The 23,453-nt window shown below is 40.0% G+C and overlaps 1 protein-coding gene across 1 annotated transcript in view; it reads left to right on the top strand.

Moving 5' to 3' along the window:
- The window catches only part of TASP1 (taspase, threonine aspartase, 1), a 310,532-nt gene that overhangs the window by 257,060 nt on the left and 30,019 nt on the right, over window positions 1–23,453 (top strand). Inside the window, exon 12 of the mRNA XM_006894750.1 lies at window positions 5,956–6,029. Coding sequence (XP_006894812.1) covers window positions 5,956–6,029 — 74 coding nt within the window. The remainder of the gene's footprint in view (window positions 1–5,955; window positions 6,030–23,453) is intronic.

The following is a 23,453-nucleotide window of genomic DNA, read 5'->3' as shown; positions in this document are numbered from 1 at the left end:
GACTGTGATCTTTTTGAAGCACTCAGGCCAGTTATTTAGTAATGTTATATTACATTTGCTTGTGTTTTCTCATTCAGTGGGATTTTGTACTTTTGGCTAGAGGTGTGGATTTATCTCTTAATAGTTGATGTTAGTTTGATGATTTGGTTATGGTAGTGTTCATCATAGGCACGCATTTCTAATCTGTCCATTGCTTTTTTGAGAGAAAGATGAGCATCCTCCTCCCATGTGATTGACTGCCTCAGAGAACACACTCAAAAGTCAGCTATGAGTTGGTTCCAACTATACAGTACATAAAAACAAAATAATCACCATATTTCTTCCCAGTGAGCTTAACATTTTCCTCTTTATGATTAATAACAACTTTGTGGGGAGATACTTTGAACCTATTCCTCTTCAAATTTTTTTCTGCAGCATACAGTTAGAGGAGCTAGATCTTGTAGAAAGACATCATGCTCAGAAAAGTGAATGGTCAGTGAAGGAGAGGAAGACGTTCAATGAGATGGATTGACACAATGACTATAGTGGTGGGCTCTGGTGTGTAAGAAAGGATGAGAATAGCACAGGAGAGGGCAGGGTTCACATGTGATGTTCACAGGGTCCCGATGAGTTAAACTCAACTCTACGGCACTTAACAACAATAACTTCTAAGAAATGTTGATGATTATTTAACTCTGTCATTCTTGCTTAAAAAATGGGTGAAGAGAGTTCTATATTTGTTTCTATTCCAAAAAAACGGTGAACCAACAAAGTGTGGAAAATATCTAACACTACCATTAAAGAAATTTATAACATCTGACTGACTCATCGGAAGAGGTACATACTTGTAGCCCTTTAAAAAAAAAAGGTGAGCCAACAGAATGTGGAAAATATCAAACCAATGTCATAGATATTGCATGAAGGTTAAATCTTGTTAAAGAGTATTTTTTTAAAAAAAAAACACCACTAAAACAGTACATTAATAAGGAACTGCCAGAATTTGAAGGATTCAGAAGAGGATGTAGAATGAGAGATATCATTGCTGATGTCAGATGGTCCCTGGTTTAAAGCAGAAAATAACAGAAAAGTGTTTACTTTTGTTTTATTGATTATGCAAAGTTAATTATAAGTATAGGTCATAATAAATTATAGATAATACTGCTGCCCCTTCTTTCCAGTACCAGGAGCACCAATATCACAGGTACTTTGGGTGAAACACTGCTGTCTAGGTTTATCATATGGGACTTCTTAAGCTGAAGTAGAAAAGGCCAAGTGGAGGCACTGTTGCAGGAGAGCAACAGTCATCCCACTCCTGGATGGCTGTTCTTCCAAAGAGGGGAGCACCAATATACAGGTTCTTCACAAAACATTGCCATACTCTAGGTCATTATATAGTTACAAGGACCTAGTATCTACTAAGAAATGATTCACATAATGTCAAGAAAGCAGCAGTCTGCCTCAGTCATCATGAAAAAACAAAACCTAAAAAGGCAGACCCAATGAATACTTCAGCTAGAGAGAACCAGAAGAAATATATCTGATGTGGAGTTTTGTTTGAACAGCTACAGAAGAAGTTGCAAATGATGGAAGAAACAATAGAAGTCCTTAAGAGAGCAAATACCCCAGAGATACCAATCCAGAAAAAAAAACCAAAAGAAACAAAACAAACAACAAAAAAAAACAACCACAAAACCATACTGATGAGGAGCTATGGAAGAAAATGCAAAAAAAAAAGAATTTGTAGTATAGGTAAAAAGGTACTAGGGTACTAGAACTTAAAAAAATCATCACAAGACAGAGAGGGCACAACAAAGACAGTACTGGAAATAACAGAAAAGCATGAAAATGCAATCTAGAATATTAAGACAGAAATGGCAGAAATGTCCAACAGACTGATGGGACAAAAAATTAGACCTGAAGAGGTGGAACAGAGAGTCACTGAGCTGGAAAACAAGAACCTCACTGGAAACATACTAGAAGAAAAATTAGAGATGAGACATAAAGAAAATGAAGAAAACATTAGAATCATGTGGGATGACATCAAAAGGAACAACATGTGTATGATTGGAATTCCAGGAAGTCACAGGGAAAATTGTGGAAGAAGTACTAGAAGAAAATTCCCTGGTAGAAAAATGAGAAAATCCACATTCAAGAAGCTCAACCCACACTAAATAGACTAGATCCAAAAAGGAAAACCTCAAGACATATTATAGTCAAAGTCTCCAAATTAAAAGAGAAGGATAGAATACTAAAAGTATCATGAGAAAAACAAAGAGTCACCTACAAAGGGGAAACAATTAGATTAAGTTCTGATTTCTCAGCAGAAACCATGTGAGCTAGAAGACAGTGGGATGTCATATATAAAAAGTTGAAAGAGAACAATTGCCAGCCAAGGATCCTATATACAGGAAAGCTCTCTATCAAATTTGAAGGGGTAATTAGGTAATTTGCCAAAAAGAAGGAATTTAAGGTGTTTGTGAAAACAAGACTAAAACAACATGAAATTTTAAGTGAAGTTCTTCACACTGAAACACCAAAGGAGAGTGCATGGACCCTAGTAACTAGAAACAGCAAGAAAAAGAAACATGGCAAAATGGCAAAAGTAAAACCTGGCCACTAAATGTATCAATTAAGAGAAACAGAGAATAGCAGATTGGATTTTAAAAAAAACAAAACCAAAACAACACAACAACAAAAAAACAAAGCCCTTCAATATGTTGCCTATAAGAAACACATCTAAAATATAGAAAGACAGACTCAAAATCAAAGGCTGGGAAAAAATATACCTAGCAAATGGAATTCACAATAAAGCAGGGTGGGAATACCTATTAAAATAGGCCTCAGAATGAAAACCACCATAAAAAATAAGGACATTACAGACTGATTAAAGGTACAGAAGATAAAAAAAAGATTTGATCAGCATTTTACGCATCAAATGATGTTGTTGATTGCCTTCAAGGTAAGCACAACTCAGAGACCCTATGTACAAAAGGCTTCAGCCTCTTCTATAACTATTGACATTTATCAAAGTTCATAGAGTTTGCAGAAGCATGTTATTTAGGAAGTGGATGCCACTCCTGCTTCCAAACCTGTCATAGTATGTTATTGTTGTTATATGCCATTGATTTGCCTGCAATATATAATGACCCTATGTATACCAGCTCTGATCTCTTCCCTATCCTGAGCCAGTGTCACTAATTCTGACACACCAACCCCCATTGCCCCAGTTATTGTATCAAGCCATCTCATCTACGTTCTCCCCCTCCTCTGTGTTGTCCGTCCACCCTTCCAAGCATGATGTTCTTCTCCAAGGACCAATCTCTCCTGACCACATGCCCAAAGTAAGTGAGGCAGAGCTTCAGAATACTTGCCTCCAAGGAGATACTTGATTTCACTCTCTCTAAGACAGACTATTTGTTTTCTTGGCAGTCCATGATATGTTCAAGACTCTTCTCCAGCACCACAACTCTAAGGCATCTATTCTTCTTCTGTCATCCTTAGTCATTGTCTTACTCTCTGAAGCATTAACAGTAATTGAGAAGACCATGGCCTGGATTAGGCCTACCTTTGTATCTAGACTAACATCGTTGCTCTTCAGCACTCTGGCAAAGTCCATGACAGCAGATTTTCCCAATGCAACTCATCTTTTGATTTCCCGACTAGTGGTGTTAAGAGTGTTGTTGTGGATCTGAGCAAGCTGTAATTGCTGACAACTTCAATCTCTTCTCCATCTATTATGGTGCTGCTAATTGGCTCAGTGGTGAGAATCTTTGTCTTCTTGATGTTGAGCTTCAACCCATATTGAAGCCTGTAGTCCTTGACCTTTTGCAGCAAATGATAGACCTACAAAATACATTAAACAACGGTTAACAGAATTGAAAAAAGAAGTAGACAGCACCGCAGTAGTGGTAGGAGACTTAAGCACACCACTATTGCCAAAAGATAGATCAACTCAAAAGAAACTTAACAAAGTATCAGAAAAGCTAAACTCTACAATCAGTGAACTTGACCTTGTGGGTGTATTCAGGGTACTGCACCCAACTAAAACACAATTCACTTTCTTCTCAAGTGCACATGGTACATTCTCCAGAATCGATCTCATATTAGGACACAAAGCAAGCCTCATCAAATTCAAAAGCATTGAAATAATACAAAGTATATTCTCAGATCACAATGCCATAAAACTAGTAGTTAACCACAGAATGGTAAAGCTTACAAAACCAACCATGTGGAAACTGAATAACTCTCTCTACTAGTGGGTTATAAAGGAAAATTTACAGAATCCTACAGGTCCTCCACAAACAAAAGACTGATAACACAATTACAAAATGGGCAAAAGACATGGAGGAAGATACTCAGATGGCCAACAGACACATGAAGAAATGCTCAAAATCACTGGCAATTAAAGAGATGTAAATCAAAACCTCAGTGAGATGCCATCTCACTCCAGTAGCAGTGGCAAAGTTTAACAGGACAGCAAGTAGTAAATGTTGGAGAGGATGTGATAAGATAGGCATTCTTACATACGGTTGGTGGGATTGTAAAATGGTATAACCACTGTGGAACGCAATTTGCGTTTCCTCAGAAAGCTGAACATAGAAATTCCACATGACCCATCTATTCCACTGCTTGACGTATACCCAAAGAAATGAGAACTGAGAGGCACAAATGGAGACTTGTACACCAAGGTTCATAGCAGTGTTACTATTGCAAGAACATGGAAACAGCTCAAATGTCCAACCACAATCAAATGGATTGACAAATTATGATATATTCATATAATGGAATATTAAGCAGCATGCGGCAGCACTGATTTTGTAAATTACTACCTAATTTGTAAGGGACTGGAGAGCATTATGCTAAGTGAACTAACTCAGTCCTATAATGACAAATACTGGATAAGATCATTATTGTAGAATGTGTATGAGGATTCAAAGGGATGGGGGTGGTTAATAAACTCAAAATTTGATGGATGGCTGGAGGGGTGGTAAAGGAAATGGGAAAGATCTGGTGTGAAAAACAATGTATATGAACTTTGAAAGTAAACCAGTACAAAATAATTTTTTTTAAAAAAAATTATTATATTAGGACTATATGTTTTCTCACTGCCTAGTCAAATCTGTTTGCTGAGGAATTCAGTCCAGAAACTGGGCTTTATGAAGAATAATATGGCATCAGGATTGGAGGAAAACTCTTCAGCAACTTGTATTATGCAGATGAAGTTCAGATTAACCCTCTTTTGGCCAGTGGGAACCCTTTCCACTGATCCTCTGCTCTTTTTGATAAGTTCCTATCATTCTTTAGGTGTTCATTTACTTTACAGCTTAAGATGTTTTTCATTTTTCTATGCTCTAATCCTGTAATTGAAAGTTCTTCTTAGGGGAGCTCTGGTGGCCTAGTGGCAAGGAGCTGCAACTATAATCCCAGAGGCGCACGGTTTGAATCCACCAGATGCTCTGCCGGGGAAGGAGGAACAATCTCCTCCTGTACCAGTCAGATTTGATTTGACGGTATACTCACAAAAAAAAATCATGAAATAATAATAATAAAGTTCTTCTTGAGTCTTACTCCCTTTTTGAAAAATGATATCTGGAATCCAAGGGTGGGTGGGTGGGTGTGTGTGTGTGTGGGTGTGTGTGTGGGTGTGTGTAAACTATACTCTAGATTCTTATATTTACTAAATCATTTGTACAATAATGTGTTTAATGTTACAAGGTTCACATAGATGGACGTTTATTTAACATGTAATAATTGTAAGTTTTGATAAGAAAGAAATCATTTTTTTAAATTACACATAAGTGCCATTTCCCAGGTTAGAGTACAAAATCATCTTGACATTTATGAAGGGGCCAGCCAATGAAAAGTGAGAAAATGAGCATGTTAAATACACAACTCTGTAACTGTTGTATTAAAATGCAAAGATTTCTTTTCTGACCGTGATCTGAATGTGCTTATTTGTGTTCCCTTCTATGGCAGTGGAGTTTCTGTGGAGCCACACAACGGAGAGCATGTGTGTTGGATACATGTCGTCACAGGATGGGAAAGCCAAGGTAAGGGACAAAACCGTTTTCTCAGCCTCTCTTGGGCATTAACTTTTACTGTTTACAAAAATCTGGAGAAAGATATTTGACAATCCTAAGGAAAAATCAGCATTCTTTTTGCTTTTGATAGAGGTAAAGGAAGATTAGGAATAACACTTTTTTTAAAAAAAAAAATTCTTGTGAAAAATTAGAAAGAGAAGCTGGGAGTGGGAGTGAGGCTGAGAAGCTGCCAGTGAGGGATGGTATTGCAAGGAGCACTGGAAAAGCTAAAGGAAACTAAGGCACATGTACTTGGCCCTACAGCCGCAGCTTTGCATATATGAGGGCCGGAGGGGCCGGCATGCTTGCACATTCACCTGGCTCAGGCTCCAGTGTATTCCACTGTGGCCTGGAACAGGGCCCCAATGGGCAGAATTAGAGATTTGTGCCAGGTGGATCGTGTGTCTATGCTGTGTGTCCTTTGGTGACTGATAACAGTAACAGCAGTGTGTCCACATCCCCTCTGGTGCTAGATTTCCCTAGACTCATGATACTTTGCCCTGAAACTAAAAACATGATTTGTGGATTTTGTTTTATATTGACCACATGCTTTTCTGGTTCATCAAATTTTTTTGACAGCTGTAGCATATGATGGTTACTTGGTATTAAAATATCTCCATTATAAAGCTGGGACTTTAGGCAGCCTTTTTTTTTTTTAAAGAACACTTTATTTTGCACATTTGAAACCTATCATTATTAGTGAAGTAAGGTTTTTATATCAATTGAATCATTGACAAATAAAGCTAGAAGGCAAATGATGATGGAGAAGTGAGTGGAAACTCTCATTCAGATGCAGTAGTTAACGAACTGAATAACCAATCAAAATACATACAGTCTGGTATCTCACAACTCAGATGGCAGCTGGGGTGTTTGAAGTCAGGGCTTCTCCAGAACCAGAAGTGGAGCAGACACAACACAGGGTGTGAATCTTTGTCCAGGAGGATCCTGCTTGTTTCTCCCACCGAACAGCTGATTCGGACTTTTCCTGGCTACCGCAGCAGTTGGGCATAAATCAGGAGATTTTTCTCATCAAAACCAGAGTACAAAATTTAGAGTAAAAGAAAACAAAATGATCCACATTTAACAACAACAACAACAAGATAATAAACAATACAGGAGGACTAGTTTAAAGCAAAAGATGAAGAAATGTCTCCTATAGAAGGCAGAGTAATTTAAGTAATTGATAATTTGGAGACTATGCTGCTAAATATGTTTAAAGAAACACTAAACACCCTTAGAAAACAAGCTGACTGAGATCAGGGACAAATGGAGGCTCAAAATGAGAGAGTCAACAAAGGAATTAAAAGAATAATGAAAAAGGAGCTACCAGAAAGAAGAATAAAGTAACTAACTGAAGTTGTGAGAGGAAGAGAGGACACTCAGCAAGAGAATTAGAAGGTAAACTAAGTGAACTAGATAGGACAACGTTTGGCTTCTCAGGTCTCAAAAAGAAGAACTAAAAACTAAGAAGAGGAGCCTAAAAACAAATACAGAGTTCAGTTAAGAAATCTAACACTAGAATATTGTTGCTTCAGATTAGCATGGCAACATTAAAGGCATAGGAAGTTCTTTTCCAGGAAGCAATCAAAGAGAATTTCCCAGAGCAGAGTACCAAAGATGCAAAATAAGGTAGAACGGTGCTCCTCAAACCACCATTAGAAAAGATACATTAAGGATGACCCTGTGCTACATTCAGGTGAAATTATGGAAAACCAAAGATAGGAAATTCTGAAGCCAACAAGAGGAAATGCCAACCTGTTGTACGAAGGGAGCCCTGGTGGCTTTAGTGAGAAGGAATTGTGCTAATAACTCAGAGATATGCAGTTTGAATCCACAAGCAGCTCTGCAGGAAAATGATGGACAGTCTCTTCCCATGGGACTACCTCGGAAACCCTGGAGGGTCAATAATGGGTTGGTTTTGAGTTAACATAATAGCCGTGACAACCGTTTTTAGAAGAAGACATATATATTTAGGCAGACCAGTGATGGGGGAAGTCTGCGGCTGCCATGGAGGCTGCTGTGGCTCCATTATAGAAGTCCTGTTTCTCCTGGCGTAATGGGGGTCACGTAAGCAAAGTCTTGCTCTGCATTGGTCTGTGTTTGGCTTGGGTTATTGGTAATGCAGTCAATATAGAAAGCTACATTCTTTGATGATGTTTGGTTTATTAATATGAGAGTGAACATTCTTTAAGTGGTACAGCAGTCGTTTGTCTATTTGCTGTCAATCACTATGGCATAGCTGTGTCAAATGCCATGGTGGCTACCCATCATGGATACTATTTGGAGGAGCTTCCAGATTGATTCAGGTTTGAAAGAAGGAGTGGCTTCCACTTCCTATGTCAGATGCCTCTGGAAACTCCATAAACTCCATAAACATAAAGAAATAGCATTAATTATAGAACAGAGTTCAGGTCTTTTATTCACAGGGTTGCTGTGTTAACCACTGCTAAGTGAGACTAGTTTGCTGTCTTTTGGAGGAGCATTCTTCTGCTGTGTACATCACTCCTTGTCAGTTTGCTGTACTGAGGTAGTCTAGGTTTGCTGTGATGCTGAACCTGTGCCACTGGGGTATCAGATACCAGAATGGTTTCTTGATGTGGACAGTGGAGAGTTATGCATCGAGAGTTGTTACTGATTTATTGATTCTGATCTGGGACAAGTGATGCCAAATGTGAACTTAGTGAGTATGGTAGTAACCAAAGTTAAAAACTCATGTTTGAGCTGAACACAGACATTGGTGTACAGGTAGGTCCAAGCATGTACATAGGTCAAGTCGGCTAGAAATGCTTGCAGCCACCAAGCCCACGGCACTTGTTTCCATCCCAACTCAGAGTAGCCATTGTCTGTCAGGTTTCTGAGGCTGTCAGTCTATGAGAGGAGACAGCCCATACTTCTCCCTTGGTGCTGCTAGTAGATTTGAATCAATGACCTTTCAGTTAACAGCTCTACGTGTAAAGCACTATGCCATCAGAGAAGTGTCTGTTGCTTATCCATTCCCTTACTGTTCTCTTGTCAGAATAAACTCATAACCAACCCTCCAGCAGAGGTTGCACATCAGATTGGTAACCCCTTTGGGTTATCAGAAATTCTCCCTGTGTCTCAGACAGACTCCTGAAGAAGTGAATGTGTGTGTGAGAACACATCTGGGGATGCAGGCATATATACTTATTAAAGGCACAAACACAGGTAATACAGACACAAAGCAGGTCCTTCTAAGCTTGGTTTTCTAGATTTGAAAGCTACGTTTATCCTATTGGCATAACTTTAGTTCACAAAACAATAATCAGCATCCAACTGAAGTGGGTGGCATCTGAGGTCTTAAGAACTTTTCAAGAAGCTATTGAAGAAAACACTACTATTGTGTGTTAGGCAGGAACAAGACAATAAGAAAGTCATGAAAAGCTCAAAGAAGAAACACGCCTCATTTACCTGAGATCAGAACTTGAAACTGGGGTTATAATAGATGGTCCTTGGCAGAATGAGAGAAAATGTGAGCTGAAATTAAATGGTTTATAGTTGAAAGCAGAACCAAACCAGACTAATGGGAACACTACAGAAAAGATTCTTTACATCTGGAACCAAACCCGTGTCTTTGCATCATCCTGAGGCAAAACAGCAGAGTGACATGGAGTATAAAGGCTTTTTTACCTGTCAGACAGATGCTCTACTTAAAACCATCAGTGTGAAAGAGAAGGTGAGCAATTACTCAGTAAAAATGAGAAGGAATTGTGATGGTTATCTGCCGTTGAGTCGAAGCCCACTCATAGCTGACCCTCCAGTGGGTTTTCAGAGGAGGTAAGCAGCACTGGAAATTGCCCTTCTTTCTCCCACGTAGATTCAAACCAAGAGCTCTTGGGTTGGAAATTGAACAAACAAAGCTCAATTAAAGAGAACACTGACACACAACACATAGCACAAAATATGTTACAATCACTTTAGAACACTTTCTCAATTTCTTATCATTTTAAGGATATACCTGCACTACAAGTAGCACATGCACTGTCATAAAATGAAAACGTATCCACAAAAGACTTGTAGAAGAATATTCTTAACATCATTGAGCTGCCATTTTCCAGCTCTTCAATCTCTGTAATGTTTATATCTTATACTCTAACTTGCTGAGTGTTCCTTTTGCCTGAATAAATCTATTGTTTAATCCTTCCATTCTGTTTTATAGTTGTTGTTTTCCCTTTCCGTTCAGTTCAGGAACTCATCAGGTTATGGATGTCTAATAGAGAACTCATACTAGCCGTTTAAAGTTGTGTAAATTTGCCCTCATTTTCAAATGATTGAACCAACTGCTACTCACAGCCAAGTCTTCATTGCAGTTACCTTCATTTGCTGCATATGTAACTTAATCATTGAAAAATCTATGAGCTTTTTCTTGCAATAAAGTAAGACCAAATAAAAACCATATGCACCTGTTCAAACCACCTACAATTTCACTTAAAGACTTAAAAGACACAGTAAGGAACACATTTCCCTTGTGACTCAGGTACTGCTTGTATTTGTGTTCTTTGTACCTCTTTTTTTTTCTTTTACTCACAACTACTGAGTTTATTAGTTAAACCTGTTGTTGTTATGTGCCATCGAGTCGCCTGCGACTCATAGCGACCCTATGTACAACAGCCCTAAACTCCACTCTGTCCTGTGCCAATCGCACTGTCTCTGACACTCCCATCCCAATTATCCAGTCACTGAATCAATCCACCTCATAGAGGGCCTTCCTCTCCTGCGCTGTCCCTCCACCCTCCCAAACATGATGTCCCTCTCCAAGGACCGGTCTCTCCTCACAACATGTCCGAAGTATGTTAGATGGAGCCTCAGAATCCTTGCCTCCAAGGAGCCATCCGGTTTAACACTTTCCAGGACAAATCTATTTGTTTTCCTAGCAGTCCATGATATTCTCAATACTCTTCTCCAGCACCACATCTCAAAGGCATCAATTCTCCTTCTATCCTCCTTGGTAATTGTCCAACTCTTTGATGCATAACAGGTGATTGCGAAGACCATAGCCTGTATCAGACGCACCTTAGACTCCAGAGAGACACCATTGCTCTTCAGTAGTTTGGAGAGGTCCCTAACAGCAGACTTTCCCATGGCAATGCGCCTTTTAATTTCCTGGCTGCTGGTGCCAAGACTGTTGACTATAGAGCCAAGCAAAGAGTATAAGAGGAATGTCTATCTGTGCTTCATTGACTGTGCAAAGGCATTTGACTGTGTAGATCACAACAAATTGTGGCTCACTTTGGGAAGAATGGGAATCCCAGAACACTTGATTGTGCTTACGTGAAACCTACATTTGGACCAGGAGGAAGTCATCAGAACAGAGCAAGGAAACACTGCTTGGTTCAAAATTAGGAGGGGAGTGCATCAGGACTGAATCCTGTCTGCAGACCTTTTTTAGTCTGTATGTGGAACAAATCATTCAGAAGGCTGGAGTTTATGAGGAGGAATGTGACATCAGTATTGGAGACAGACTCATCAACCGCTTGCATTATACAGATGATACAACCTTGCTTGCCAAAACTGAGGAGGACCTGAAGCATTTGCTACAGAAGGTCAAGGACTGCACTCTTCAATATAGATTGCAGGTAAGCATCAAGAAGACAAAGATTCTCACCACTGGACCAATTGGTAGCACCATAATGGATGGAGAAGAGATTGAGGTGGTTAGCAATTTCAGCCGGCTTGGCTCCACTATAAACACTGTTGGCACCAGCAGTAAGGAAATCAAAAGACAAATTGCATTGAGGAAGTTTGCTATCAGAGACTTCTTCAGAGTACTAAAGAGCAGTGAGGTTAGTTTAGAGATGGTGCACCTAATCCAGGCCATGGTCTTTGCAATTACTTGCTGTGTAAAGAAATGTACAGTGAGCAAGGATGGCAGGAAGAGAATTGATATCTTTGAATTCTGGTGCTGGAGAAGAATATTGAACATACCATGGACTGCCAGGAGAACAAATAGGTCTGTCTTGGAGAGGGTGAAATCAAGTTTCTCCTTGGAGGAAAGAATTTTGAAGTTCCATCTCACATACTTTGGGCACATGGCCAGAAGGGGCCAGTCCTTGGAGAAGGACATCATGCTCGGAAGGGTGGAGAGACAGCAGGAGAGGAAGAGCCAGGAAGTGATAGATTGACACAATAACTGGGGCCATGGGATTAGTTATTTTGGAGTCAGTGAGGCTGGTTCAGAATAGGGCAGGGTTCACAGCGATGAGGCCCAGGTGATTTGACAGCACATAATAACAACAAGTCATTATCACTAACCAAAAGGAAGGGCACACAGACCCAAGCTGACTCAATGAGTGGCCCATATTGTTGGATGGAGGGGCCTTAACTAGAGAGTGTGCAGAGAGACAGAGTGGGCTGACTATGGGAACATTCTCTATTGTGGAGCACCTTCTCTATCAATTTGAAGTAGCATTGCAGGTGAGCATAATGGATGGGAAAGAGGCTGCCACATGCCAAATGGACCTTCTAGGGAGATCTGTTTCGTTTCTGTAAAAGCCTCCACCCTATATAATAATACATTGACTAAGGGTGTAGCTCCACTTAAAGATGCCTGCTTCCCAACACACAGCAGCCTCAATCTGCAGTCTTCAGAACTAATAATGAAAAGGGAGCAAACAAACCCAGACTGACCTCTAAGGAGATCTGTCTCTTGGTTGCAGAGATCTGTGTCATGTGGAATGTGGGGTGACAGAGTGTTGATTTTGGGAGTAGGTTCCACAGTAAGAACTATCTATAGCAATTCACAACAGCCTTAAAACCGATAGTGTCCAAGTGGGGAGCATGTTGGCACATTACAAATGGACCTCTCAGGGGAATCTGCCTTGTGATTTGAGAACAGAAGCGTGGAGTCTTATATTTTTGTACCAGCAGGGGGTGGAATGGTTAAGGAAGCAGGTCCTTTGCTGACACTGCTTCTGCAATTCACACCAGAGATGGGACAGGGACATGGAGGAGGTGATTGCATTGCCTCATGTACATCCTTGATACATTTGATTCTCACTTGGCCTGCAATTTCCTGCTCCTATCCTCTGCTTCTTCAGAACTCCTCAAGGCTTAACACAATTTATTTCCATATCGTATTTTATTTGTTGGAGAGATGTACATCAGTGTTCAGCAACTGCATCTTCCATGCACATATTTTTATATGTAACTCAGTGTTTTATTTGTAAAACTTTCTCAGCTTTGATTTTTGAGATTGTTTCATGAGTCGCAAACGACTCGATGGCACATAACAACAGCAACATAAAGAAGATTAGCAAGATATCTCTAGAGTAGTGGGGTATAATGATTAAGGTCAGGGCCTTTGACGTTAGCTGGTTTTAGTTTAAAGCCCTTCTTTTATAACCTGGGGCACCTTACAACTGTAGTTGATTTTTTTAAATTAATTTTAATGAATGTTTACAGAGATTTTGGATTTCCATTCATTCATTGTTGCCTTTTTCTCCCTGCCCACCCCTCCCCGCCAGTTAGCTCTTCTCTTTCAAAAGTAAAAGAAAAATTCTTTCATTGGTATACAGTTGTCCCCCTGCCCCGCCCCCCAAGTACACTCCACTATACAACCTTCATTCTGGACTCTTGTCATAACCATAGTACTCAATCATATAAAAATTCTAACACATTGTTTTTCACACCAGTTCCTTCCCATTGCCCTCACTCCCTCACCCATCAACTTGTGCGACTTCATGATTTAATTCCACCTGCTCACATCCCCCTGCTTCCACCCTCCCCCACCCCTTGGATCCTCATACTCATTTTACAATAATGCTTTTATACAGTATTTGTTCTTGTGGGACTGAGTTAGTTCACTCAGCATAATGTTCTCCAGTCCCTCCCATGTTAGGTAATAATTTACAAAATCATTGGTCCTGTGTGCTGCATAGTATTCCAGTGTGTGAATGTACCATAATTTCTCAATCCATTTGATTGTGGTTGGACATCTGGGTTGTTTCCATGTTCTTTCCATGGTGAATAACACTACTATGAACAGTGGTGTATAAGTCTCTGTTTGTGCCTCAGTTCTCATTTTCTTGGAGTATATCCCAAGCAGTAGAATAGCTGAGACTTATGGAATTTCTATCTTAAGCTTTTTGAGGAAGCACCAAACTGCCTTCCAGAATGATTGTACCATTGTACAATCCCACCAACAGTGTATAAGAGTTCCTATTTCCCCGCATCCTCTCCAACATTTATTACTTGATGTCCTGTTAAACTTTGCCACTGCTACTGTGGTGAAATGTTATCTCATTGTGGTTTTGATTTGCATCTCTCTTACTGCCAGTGATTTTGAGCATTTCTTCATGTGTCTGTCTGCCATTCAAATATCTTCGACTGTGAAAATTCTTTCCATGTCTTTTGCCCATTTTGTAATTGCTTTTTCTTGTGGAAGACTACAATTACAGTTCTTGGCTTTCTTTTTATTTTATTGAGAATTTTACTGAAGATTTTATAACATCTTAGTAATGAATTGACAAATATAATTACTGTTCAGGTAGTAGTTACTGCCTTGATTGTGATGGATGATGGTAGTGTTTGAGAAGGAAGAGATGAGAAGTGATGGTGTAAGAGTAGACAGTCCCTCAGAGCCACATCATTGTCCAGCTCCACAGCTCTGTTTACACTGTCTGCTCCCAATTGTGTCATTTACATTAATTACAAAAAAAAGATCCACCTTTAGTAGAGACAGTTGTAAGTACTATGTTGACAAAACATTATTCTAATCTACAACTGTAAACCAACTGACAAATTCAGAGAAGCCAGGACAGAATGTTTCTTCTTCTTGTTTGCTTGAAGCTATAAGTAAGACTCCCTCAAACCTGCATGCAATTCAGGCCAATCTGTTGGTAAGAGAAGTCTTTAACAAAAATGGTCACACCAGCTTGACAGTGTCACAATATAGATTTTTATGAGATCTTAAAATTTGCCTTCAGCATTTCCTATATGCTTACCTGAGTACTTTTTTCTTCTAAAAATAAAAGAGAGATTTGGTGCCCTAATGGAGAGGAAATTACTTTGCAATTAGAGAATTGTGTTGTTAATCCAAAGGCAGGCAGTTTACATCTCCCAGCTGCTCCATGGGAGAAAGAAACAGTCTCCTCGCCTTTGATTTGCAGCGTCCGATTTACCTCCTGGAGGTTAGCTGTGTGTCAGTTTTGAGGTTTTGGATTTTTTGTTTTCGTTTGTTTGTTTTACTCAAAAGCAATGATTTGTGTTTTAAAACTAGATGGGACAACTATTTAGCTCATAATGGATTTTGAACACTTAGGCAGTATTCTTAGAGTCTCCTGAGCCCTAGACAGTGGAGCTGCTACGGGATGTAGTGACCACAAGTTCTTAATAAACTGTTGAGTTCCATATAGTGACACTCAGTCATCCATAGGGATTTATTACATTATAATTTTAATTACAACCTCCTACCAAATTTTAGCTGCCTTTAATAATGTAATCTTTTTTATCCAACAGCAGGAGTCTGATTTCTCCTCCCTCAGGATGCTTCTAGTAAGCTACATACGCAGAAAACACCCCACACAGCTAAATATGGCAAATTCACAAATAAAATAACTGCTAACTTTACTTATTACCTTTTAAGTTTGCACCAAATTTCAAAAAGTTGTTGTTAGGTGTTGTTGAATCGACTCTGACTCATAGCAATTCTGTGAATAGAACCTTGCTCTATCCTCCTGGACCATCTTCACAGGTTCTTTCACTCTCAAGCCCATTGTGGTAGTCACTGTGCCAGTCAGTGTGATGGCTCATTCCAAGGACTGGTTTCTCTTGAAAATATGCCCAGATAAGAAGACATTTCTCCATTCTTGACTCTAAGCAGCACTCTGCTTGCACTTCCTTCAGGACAGGTTGGTTTGGGGGTTTTCTGGTAGTTCTTGGGATAGTCCTTTCTCTTCTCAGTACCATAATTCAAAGACAGCATTTCTTCTTCAGTCTACCTTGTTCACTGTCTTAACTTTCAGAAGCATAGAAGACAACTGAAAATACTATGGCATGGATCAAGCACATCTTAATCTTTAAACTGACAATCATGCTCTTTGGCACTTTAGAGAGGTCTTTTTTCCTCCCTCTTCCTTTTTTAGTTTCTGTAATCAAACTCAGGTAGAAAAGACCAATACAGTACGCCACCCATTTACAAATGGGGGAAAAAAACTAAGTTTAATATTTCTAGACCCATATGGCTGTTAATTTCTTTTTTCTTTTTTATCCAAATAAGACCTTTTCTTAAATTAACTTTAATGAACGTTTACAGACACTTTGGATTTCCATTCACTCATTGTTATACTTTTCTCCCTGCCCACCCCTCCCCCCAGGCTGTTCATTTCTATATAATGCCTACTCAACACAGTACAACTGGGATACTTCTTCCAAAATCAATGGCACAGCTAAAGTTTCTAAACATTCTGTTGTGTACAAACACACATTACACACACACACACACACACACACACACACACACACACACACACACCCCTAATGACAGTGTGTTATGTATCAATAGCAGCTAGAGCTTTGGAAAGATCTTTGACAGCAGATTCCCTAGTGCAACAAAGAAGAATTTTGGTTTTTAATTTTCAAAAGTAGAAAGTTACACTTATTTTCCAGGCCCTTAACAAGGTACAAAAAAATCCCATTGGATTTTTTAGAAAGTTTATTGGACAGACAAAGGTTGTTGCTGATCGCTATCAAGTCGAGCACTACTCACAGAGACCCTATCAACAAAAGACCTGAAGCCTATTTTAACTATCGTCATTTATCAGAGTTCATAGAGTTTCCAGAGGCATGTTAGGAAGCCACTCCTGCTTCCAAAAGATTACAGAATATTAATTATATGAAGAACAAACTTTAAGTCATAAGTTTAAGTTTACATTAATTTTAAGTCATTGCAACTTTCTTTTTAATGTTTTTAATTTTTCTCTTACATCATCAGTTTCTCCTACATGATTCATTCATCACTGCACAAAATAACTGCAAAGAAGGAGTTCATCATATTGGCTAGGGTGTTAATTTTCTCAGAAGCCTGAATATATTACCCTTACAAATCTCATTTTGATCATGTTGTTTGTTGGGTTGTATCTTTGGAAAGACAGTTTGTTTATCCGTTGGATTTGTAGGCACTCTATGTTTGTTAAAAGGATATTTTTTAAAACTCTTATAAATTTTCTCTCTCATTGCTATCAAGTGGGAACCAGCTCATAGGTGACCCACCAGCAGATGTTTGGAGACTATAAATCATGTGGAAGGAGACTGTCCACCATTCTCCCTTGGAGGAGCTGGTGGATTTGAACTTCCTCCCTTTGGGTTGGCAGTGTCCTTGATTGTTAGAGCTCCTTTTTAGAAGTTATAGGAGTGTGGAACATAATGAAAGCATTAATTTCTATACCATTAATAGTTACGCACATAGTAGACATTAGTCACAGCTGTGAATTTAGTATTCTCACCTTGTTATCTTCTAGTAAATATTTTAGGCAAATATGTGCCTTCCCACATATACCTACTGTTTACCCATGGGACACATAATCATGACATGTAACTGAGGCAAATGTATACTTGCACATGACTATACTTATTACCCATAACCAGTGAATAAGCATTGCATAGTGATATTTTTCCCCTTTTGTTTGTGAAGCAATGATCAAATAATGAAAAAAAATTCTTTTTAAATTGTCAAAAGAAAATAGTTATAATCTTGATTATAACCAATTGTTATTCCATTGTACCATTTTTTTAAATTTAAAGATGGGCACATTATGTGGGTTTTGCAAACCATGTAACCCACTCGTGCATTAGTGTCTTGTGTGCACTGTGTGTACTATGTGCACATGCCTGATACTTAAGTGGACACGTGAAAAACAATGTAATGCCAATGCCACAACTTGAAACAGGCTCTGGTTTCTGTGATTGAAAAGATAAAGGATCCCTCATGGCCTTGATGTAGTAAACACTTGGGTTTATTACCTTATATATGTGGATGACAAGAGCAGAGTCCACCAGAGCTGTGGGGTGTGTATGGAGACACTCAGGACCAGACAGGGCCCCCAGTGTAGTAGGAATTCAATAGATGTCTCTGATGATTGATTTCAAATCAATGTTCAGGTCTGAAATTAGGCTTAGGTTGGGTCATTGAACACATGTTTTTCTTCACCACCCTCTTTGCATTTCACCACGAGATCTGATATCAGAATCTGGACCCACCTGCAAATCAGATTTTTAAAATATGAAATACAAACTGCTTACAAAAATTAAAGATGTATATATGACAGCAATTTTCTGCATATATTTTAAAAAGATGATTAGAAATCCAAATGTTTCTTTCTGTTCCTGATTTCTTTTCTCCTGTAAGAGCAGATTATTAGATAGCACTGGAACCCCTTCCTACATGACAGTGATTGGTTGGAACCAAATGCTGCACAGTGACTGCCCTGCACCAGACCTGCTTTCCTCACAGGTGTTTGACACAGAACCGCGTAGGAGATTCTGAACTGAAAGCCAACTCGGCCAGCCAGAATACTCTCACACCAGGATCAGTCACTTAGATAACTTCGCTTCTGGCTTTTGCACAGTCTGCATCTTGAAGTATCCACTCTGTTTAATTTTAAGGACTAAAATCCTTTTATGATAGTCTGTCTATCATGTCCCATAAATAAAGCAATTGGTGAAAATGTGACATTGTTATAGTAACTAAACTGAGATGTTTAGACATGGCTGACCTATTCTCTTCTCTCTTGCATTCCTTTTAAATACTCGTGGATGTGATAAGTGGTAGATAGTGACAGTTGACATGTGGCTCTCAAGCTGTCGTCACCATGTGGCACATGTGTGAATTATGCTGTCTGCTGTAGCATTGAAGGGCTAAAAAGAAACTTTAAAGTGGTAACAGGGCAAAAGAAAACTTTATTAACACTTCATTATTAGGAGATGCTCAGATCACTTGGAAATAGCTTTTTCTTCACTTGAAATAGAGAATTAATGATCTTTCAAATGTGTCTCTTTTAACACACAAGAAACGGCACAATCTGATTTGTTACAGTGAGAGCTGTTGTGAATATTGTGCTAAAACGTTGACCACTGGCAATCCCCACTGGCCTGTGAGTGAGGCACGTTGTCCCTTATTCCTACACATTTCCACGGTCACATGCTCAGATGAGAAGGCCTGGCCTTTGAGGTGATGGTGACTCCAATTTAGCAATATATACTTTTTTTCAATAGGCTATATTTAAGGCAGAAGAAAAAGATAATAATTGGTACCATTTTCTCTATTTAAAAATATTCTCAAACTACACTTCTGCTTGACCTCACTTAACTAGTACTCATGCTGACAAGGGAATTCTAGCTCTTAAAGTCCCCAGAGAGAATTATGATCAAACACAACAGCTCACATTTTTTAAAGATGGATTGTTTATTTAACATATATTTATTGAGCATCTAAACCCACTGCAGGAAACTCTGATTGCCTAGTGGTGGGAAATTGTGCTGCAACCCCTAAGGCATCTGATTCTCTCTGTGGAAGAAGGATAGACAGTCTCCTCTTGGGTGATTAACTGCCTCTGAAAACCTGATCCTAGTTCATGCTGATTCTCCAATCCATTTCCACACATTTGATGGGAGGAGACTGCCCATCATTTTCCCACCGAGCAGCGGGTGAATTCAAACCACTGACCTTGGGTTCGGCAGGCTGATACATTACACAATGTGCCACCAGAGTTCCTAGTACTTATTTCGGTACTTTTCAAAACACCTGGGATTTAATAGTGACTAAAGAAGGCAAGAGTATCTGAGCTTATGGGCTTATGTATTACTGGGAGAGATAAACAATAAGTAATGCATAAACTGTGTTTGTGATTATATTCCCTCAAGAAAGAGTGTATCTGGTGTATCAGAAAGAGTGGCCAGTCGAAGAGGGTCAGAGTAAGCAGTGCAGGGAGGGGGCTCATTCATGTAGACGCTTATGAACAGGAGAATGACACGATACAGCTGGCATGTTAAGATGCTGCAGCTGCTGAGAGGAATACAAGGTAGAAAGTGGTGACTCATGTGAGTGACGACAGTCGCATGAATGAGCTGTTAGCTACAAAGGTGGGACGAAGCAGTAGAGTCCCTCAGAGCTTTAAAGACAGACCAATGGGGCTTGCTGATTATTTGACGGAAATAGAGAAGGTAATGATTTACTGGCCAAGATTTTGTCCTGAACAGCTGGAAGAGTGGAGTGTTTCCACTTATTGAGGTAGAAAATAAGTGGAGGAGGTTTGAGGGAAGTATCAGGATCATAATTTGGATCATTAAATTTGAAATGCATGTTAGAGATCAAGAAAAGTCTTTGGGAGGTGCACAGAGTTTGCTCAACTACCAGATTAAATAAAGGTTGACAGTGTGAACTCCCCCGGTGGCACAGCCAGAGGTGCGGCACTTTGCTTCCATAAAGATTGTTTTTGTGGACTGTTGAGTTGGAACCAACCTATAGCTGACCCTCCATTGGGTTTTAAGAGGCAGTTAGTCACACCGGAGGAGATTGCTCAACTCTCTCTTGCAAAGAAGCAGGTGGATTTGGGATTGTAGCTCAGCTTCTTGCCACTAGGTCACCAGTTCCTGTCTTTATAGATTATAGCCATGAATCAGTATCTCTCGCGCGCGTGCGTGCTCTCTCTCTCGCTCTCTCTCTCTCTGTGTGTGTGGGGGGGGGGGGTTCGTTTATTTTCACTTAGGGTGGATAAGATGGCTATGGATATTGGAAAAGCTTGTGTGTGATCAGACAGTAAAGAATGGAGTTCTCTCAGCTTTCAAGTTGTTTGCTTTTTTGATATAAAAAGAACCATAGGAGGGAGGGCTGGGCAGGAAGGGAAATACAATAAATGAATGAATAGAAATCCAAAGTCTCTATAAACGTGCATTAAAATGAATAATTAAAAAAAAAATAACTACCCACTTCTCCACTTAGTGTACCTGCCTAGTCTACAGGGCAGGGCAAGGAGGTGCTGACAGAAGCCCTTGAAAGCATCGATGGTGGAGATGGTGCTCATTGAAGAGGAGCCAGGGGACAGAGCCACTTGGGTACTGTCCGGCTGCTTCCACATCGTGCCCTCGGCCAGGTCACAGGCGATCACACTGCCAAAGGCCTGAGGGTGTCCTACATGTTCAGGGACTCCAGCACAGTGGTCATGAACAGGACACTGGTCTTCCTGAAGAAGCAGCTGGTCCTCCAGTGGCCTGGTTCAGCCTTGGGGAGTCCTGGGTGATGGGGAATGGCTTCCCCTGGGTACACAACACTTCCATAGGATCTTTTGGTGGAAGTGAATTCAAGGCAGTGCCTGTAGTCATGCGTGGCGACAAGCGAGCCACTAGAGGGGTGGCCACCAGAGGGGATGACCACCATACTCTTGTGTTTGTGGCTTGGTGGAAACCTCGGCGGCTGCCCCTCAGACCTCCATGAGGAGCAGTTAGTTCTACTCTATAACACGAGGGGTTGTCGGGAGTCACCACCAGCTCAACAGCAGCATGTTTTTGTTTTCGTGCTAGGTTTTGAAAGTAGATGGCATGGAGTTAGTTGAGTATATGAGTCTCAAGTTAAAAAATGAGAACTAAATTAGAGGTGGATGTTTGGAGAACTTAGTATTTAAGTGCTTTTCAAAATCACAATATTGGATGAGATTACCAAGGTGTTAATGTAGACAGAAGAGAAAAAAAATCTGAGTCCTGAGACATTAATTTTTAGAAACGGGAGTACTAAGGAGAAATCAAGTGGATTGAGAAGTTGTGGCCACAGAAGTTTGAGGAGAATCCAGTGAATCTGGTGTCCTAGAAACCAAAACAAAAGAAAGTTTATCACAGAGAAGAAGGTGATCAGCTTTATCAGATGCTGCCTTTAGATTCAGGGAAATTAGATCTGAGGGCAAACCATTAGGAAACAATGTGGAAGTCATTGCTATCTTGATAAAAGCCGTTTTAGTGGACTGGCATGATAAAATGTGATTAGGAGAGAACTTGAGATCATAATTGTAGACAACTCTTGCCAAGAACTGTGCTGTCAATAGAAGGAAAGAAACATAATGGTAACTGAAGGAGAAGGTAAGTAATAGAGTTATTATTGTTCCTTCTTGTTTGCAGTGCAACCAGATGCTTCACTTTCCTGTCCAAAATATGTCACAGACACTGTCCTACAAATGAGTGGAAGGAAAGTAGTCTAGCTGTCTAATCCAGAGACTATCCAACATTTATTGGTTAAGTAGATGAGTAAGAAACTGAAAAGGATGCAGTATTGAGGTAAAGTAGAACACTGAGGTAAAGTTTTAGTACATTCTTTGCAGTATTTTGGATACAGAAGGAATTGTAGGGAAGCATGGTTCAAAATTGGGAAAGGCATACGCCAGGGATGTGTCCTACCTCCATACCTTTTCAACCTGTATGCAGAACAGATTATCCGAGAGGCTGGGCTCTATGAGGAAAAGTGTGGCGTCAGGATTGGTGGAAGATCTATTAACAATCTGCGTTATACAGATGACACAACCCTGCTTGCTGAAACTGAGGAGGACCTGAAATGCTTGCTGCAGAGGGTCAAGGACTGCAGCCTTCAGTATGGATTGAAGCTCAATGTCAAGAAGACAAAGATTCTCACCACTGGACCAATTGGCAACATCAGAATGGATGGTGAAGAGATTGAGATTTTTAACAACTTTAGTCTCCTTGGCTCCAAGGTCAACACTCTTGGCACCAGCAGGCAGGAAATTAAAAAAAAAAAAGTATTGAGATGGGAAAGTCTGCTGTTAGGGACCTCTCCTGGGTACTAAAGAGCAGTGGTGTCACTCTGGAGACTAAGGTAGGTCTGATACAGGCCATGGTCTTTGCAGTCACTTGTTATGCATCAGAGAGTTGGACAATGACTAAGGAGGATAGAAGGAGAATTGATGCCTTTGAACTGTGGTGCTGGAGAAGAGTATTGAATATACCCTGGACTACCAAGAAAACAAACAGATTCATCCTGGGGAGGGTTAAACCAGGCTGCTCCTTGGAGGCAAGGATTCTGAGGCTTCGTCTGACATACGAAGGGGAAGACCCTCTATGAGGTGGATTGATTCAGTGAATGGGGTAATTGGGATGGGTGTGTCAGAGGCAGTGTGATTGTCACAGGATAGAGCAAGGTTTAGGGCTGTTGTACATAGGGTCACAATGAGTCGCAAGCGACTTGACAGCACATAACAACAACAATTCCTTGGAATTAACGTGATGACACCTAACGACAACAACTATGTATGTTGCTATGTGCTATCCAGTCTAGTCACCTGTGGCTCATAGCACAATAGTTCTGAACCTTGCCCTATCCTGAGCTGGTCTCACTGTCTCCAGCACACCTAACCCATTGCCCCAGTCACTGTGTCAGTCCAT

Source organism: Elephantulus edwardii, unplaced genomic scaffold (assembly GCF_000299155.1).
Source record: "Elephantulus edwardii isolate Elephantulus edwardi_28Jun2011 unplaced genomic scaffold, EleEdw1.0 scaffold00150, whole genome shotgun sequence".
Taxonomy (NCBI): Eukaryota; Metazoa; Chordata; class Mammalia; order Macroscelidea; family Macroscelididae; genus Elephantulus; species Elephantulus edwardii.
The sequence above is the reverse complement of the archived record's forward strand: the minus strand, read 5'-3'. Positions and strand labels throughout refer to the sequence as shown.